The sequence below is a fragment of the Passer montanus genome, unplaced genomic scaffold (genome assembly GCF_014805655.1).
Source record: "Passer montanus isolate IOZ18808 unplaced genomic scaffold, ASM1480565v1 scaffold344, whole genome shotgun sequence".
Lineage (NCBI taxonomy): Eukaryota > Metazoa > Chordata > Aves > Passeriformes > Passeridae > Passer > Passer montanus.
Genome location: NW_024368197.1, coordinates 3,164 through 6,735, shown reverse-complemented (window position 1 = coordinate 6,735; position 3,572 = coordinate 3,164). Strand labels below are relative to the sequence as shown.

The 3,572-nt window shown below is 61.7% G+C and overlaps 1 protein-coding gene across 1 annotated transcript in view; it reads right to left on the bottom strand.

The window, feature by feature from the left end:
- TNPO2 (transportin 2) overlaps window positions 1-3,572 on the bottom strand; it is a gene marked incomplete at its 5' end in the record, with an annotated part of 12,298 nt that overhangs the window by 5,566 nt on the left and 3,160 nt on the right. Inside the window, 7 exon segments of the mRNA XM_039715734.1 lie at window positions 8-139; window positions 232-318; window positions 400-559; window positions 647-754; window positions 831-909; window positions 1,505-1,508; window positions 2,139-2,314. Of these exon segments, the coding sequence (XP_039571668.1) occupies window positions 8-139; window positions 232-318; window positions 400-559; window positions 647-754; window positions 831-909; window positions 1,505-1,508; window positions 2,139-2,314 (746 nt within the window).

Genomic DNA, 3,572 nt, shown 5'->3' with positions numbered 1-3,572 from the left:
TCGGGGGGGGTCTCAGGGGGTCTCGGGGGGGGTCTCTCACCCATCTGCATGCAGATCTCGCCGATGGCCCACGTGGCGTTGTTGCAGACCGAGATGAACTCGGGGTTCAGGTTGGTGCCCAGGATGGGCATGAACTCGGCTGGGGAGGGGGCGCGGGTGAGCGCAGACCCCCTCCCCGCCCCGAGGCGAACCTGGGGGCGCCCCCCCGGCCCGGGGGACCCCAAAACTCACCGATGCAGGGCTTGACGTGCACGAAGCAGGCCTTGGTGAGGTCGCCCAGCAGCGCGAAGGAGCTCTGCCGCACCTCGGGCATCGTGGGATGCCCGGGCCACAGCTCAGCTCAGCTCAGCGGGGGCACCCCGGGCGTTTCGGGGGGCTCGGGGGGTCCCCCCCGCCTCACCTGCATGCACTGGAACAGCAGCGTCATGATGTTGGAGCGGGCCACCAGCTGCTCCACGTGGCCACCCAGCCCCTCGGCCAGGCCGCTGAGCAGGTCCAGGGCCACGATCATGAAATCCTTGTCGGGGGCCTCGTACTGCTCGGGGTGCTGGTTGTACATCTGGGGGGGACGGTGGCACTGTCAGTGGCACTGTCAGCGTCACTGTCAGCGTCACTGTCACCCCCCGGGGCACGGGGAGGGGCTCACCATGGCCTGGGCCAGCGTTTTCTGCACCAGGGTGACGCAGCGCTGGTAGACGGGCTCGCAGTAGGGCAGGAAGCCGCTCTGCAGGGCCGTGGCCACCGAGGACAGGCACTGGGGACAGCGGGGGACGTCGTGGGGGTGGCTCGGGGACGGCCACCCCCCCCCCCCGGGGCCGCCCCTGCCCCACCTCCAGCAGAGGGAACAGGTCCTTGTCCTCGTCCTTGAGCTCGTTCCACTTCTGGATCAGCGGCGGCATCAGCTTCTGGGGTGGGACACCCCAGAGGGGCTGGGGACAGCCTGGAGGGGCTGGGACAGGGGACACCGGGCTGGGACAGGGGGACACCGGGCTGGGGACAGCCTGGAGGGGCTGGGGACAGGGTGACACTGGGCTGGGGACAGGGGGACACCGGGCTGGGGGAGTTGAGAACACCCTGAGAGGGTTGGGGACATCCCAAAAGAGTTGGGGACACCCAACAGGGATTGGGGACACCCTGAGAGGGTTGGGGACACCCCAAAAGAGTTGGGGACACCCAGCAGGGGTTGGGGACACCCTGGAGAAGTTGGGGACAGCCAGCAGGGATTGGAGACAGTGGGGAGAGGTTGGGGACAGCCAGCAAGGGTTGGGGACAGGCAGCAGGAGTTGGGGACACCAAGCAGGGGTTGGGGACACCCTGGGGAAGTTGGGGATAGGCAGCAGGGATTGGGACACTAGGGAAGGGTTGGGGACACCAAGCAGGGGTTGGGGACAGCAAGCAGGGGTTGGGGACAGCACGCAGGGGTTGGGGACAGCACGCAGGGGCCACCAGCCGTGGCCTGAGGCCCTCAGAGCACAGAGATCCACAGGGGGAATTCGGGATTCGAATGTCTGTGGTCATCACCGGGCTCAGCAGGGGACACCGGGGGGCTTTGGGGACACCAAGGGACACTGGGGGGCTTTGGGGACACCAGGAGGGTTTGGGGACACTGTGGGACACCAGGAGGATTTAGGGACACCAGAGGGAGGTGTTTGGGGGGTTTGGGGACACCGTGGAATACCAGGAGGGCTTTGGGGACACCGGGAGGATTTGGGGACACCGGAGAGGGGTGTTTGGTGGGTTTGGGGACACCATGAGGGTTTGGGGACACCGTGGAATACCAGGAGGGCTTTGGGGACACCGGGAGGATTTGGGGACACCGGAGGGGGGTGTTTGAGGGGTTTGGGGACACCGGGAGGATTTAGGGACACTGGAGAGGGATGTTTGGGGGGTTTGGGGACACCAGGAGGGGTTTGGGGACACCAGGAAAGGTTTGGGGACACCAGGAGGGCTTGGGGACACCGGAGGGGGGTGTTTGAGGGGTTTGGGGACACCAGGAGGATTTAGGGACACCGGAGGGGGGTGTTTGAGGGGTCTGGGGACACCAGGAGGGGCTTGGGGACACCGGGAGGATTTGGGGACACCGGAGCGGGGTGTTTGGGGGGTTTGGGGACACCAGGAGGGCTTGGGGACACGGGGACACACCGGCTGGTTGAGGTGGTGGCCCACGGAGTCGGCCAGCGTGCCGATGGCGTCGTAGAGGATGAGCAGGTTCTTGTGCTGGTACTTGCCGAAGGCGAACACCAGCGTGTCCAGGATGAAGCTCAGGTACGGCACCAGCTCCGTGCACGCCTCCTCCTCCAGCGTGGCGAAGGCACTGCGGGGTGGGACACCCCGGAAACATTGTGGGGACACCCCAAAAAACTACACAAGGACCCCAAAAAGGTCACAGGGACCCCAAAAACGTCACAGGGACACCAAAAAACTACACAAGGACCCCAAAAACATCACAGGGACACCAAAAAACTACACAAGGACCCCAAAAACATCACAGGGACACCAAAAACGTCACAGGGACCCCAAAAAACTACACAAGGACCCCAAAAACATCACAGGGACCCCAAAAACGTCACAGGGACACCAAAAATCTACACAAGGACCCCAAAAATGTCACATGGACACCAAAAACGTCATAGGGACACCATGAAAATATGACAGGGACACCAAAAATGTCACAGGGACCCCAAAAAACTACACAAGGACCCCAAAAACGTCACAGGTACACCAAGAGAATATCACAGGGACACGAAAAACATCGTGGGGACACCAAAAAACTACACAGGAATCCCAAAAACATCACGGGAATGCCAAAAACCTCACAGGAACACCAAAAACATCACAGGGACACTGAGAACGTCATGGGGACACCATGAAAATATCACAGGGACACCCAAGAACCTCACACAAACCCCAAAAAACTACACAGGAACCCCAAAAACATTGCGGAGACACCCCGAAAACATCACAGGGACACCAAAAACATCATGGGGACACCGCAAGTCTGCTTCGTGGACCCCAAAAACTTCACAGGACCCCCCAAAACCCCCCAGGACCCCCAGAGCAGGCGGGGCCCCCCAGGTCAGGCAGTACGAACACAGAGCGTCCTCACTGGCATCAGGACAGGGCTGTCATCACCCCCGACCCCAAAAAACTACACAAGGACCCCAAAAAACTACACAAGGACCCCAAAAAACTACACAAGGACCCCAAAAACATCACAGGGACACCAAAAACGTCACAGGGACACCAAAAATCTACACAAGGACCCCAAAAACATCACAGGGACACCAAAAAACTACACAAGGACCCCAAAAACATCACAGGGACCCCAAAAACATCATGGGGACACCGCAAGTCTGCTTCGTGGACCCCAAAAACCCCCCAGCACCCCCAGAGCAGGCGGGGCCCCCCGGGTCAGGCAGTACGAACACAGAGCGTCCTCACTGGCATCGGGACAGGGCTGTCATCACCCCCGGGGGGCTCCCGGTGTCCCCAGTGTCACCTGTGCCACCCCAGTGTCCCCAGTGTCACCTGTACCACCCCAGTGTCCCCATTCCCCCCGTCTCCCCAGTACC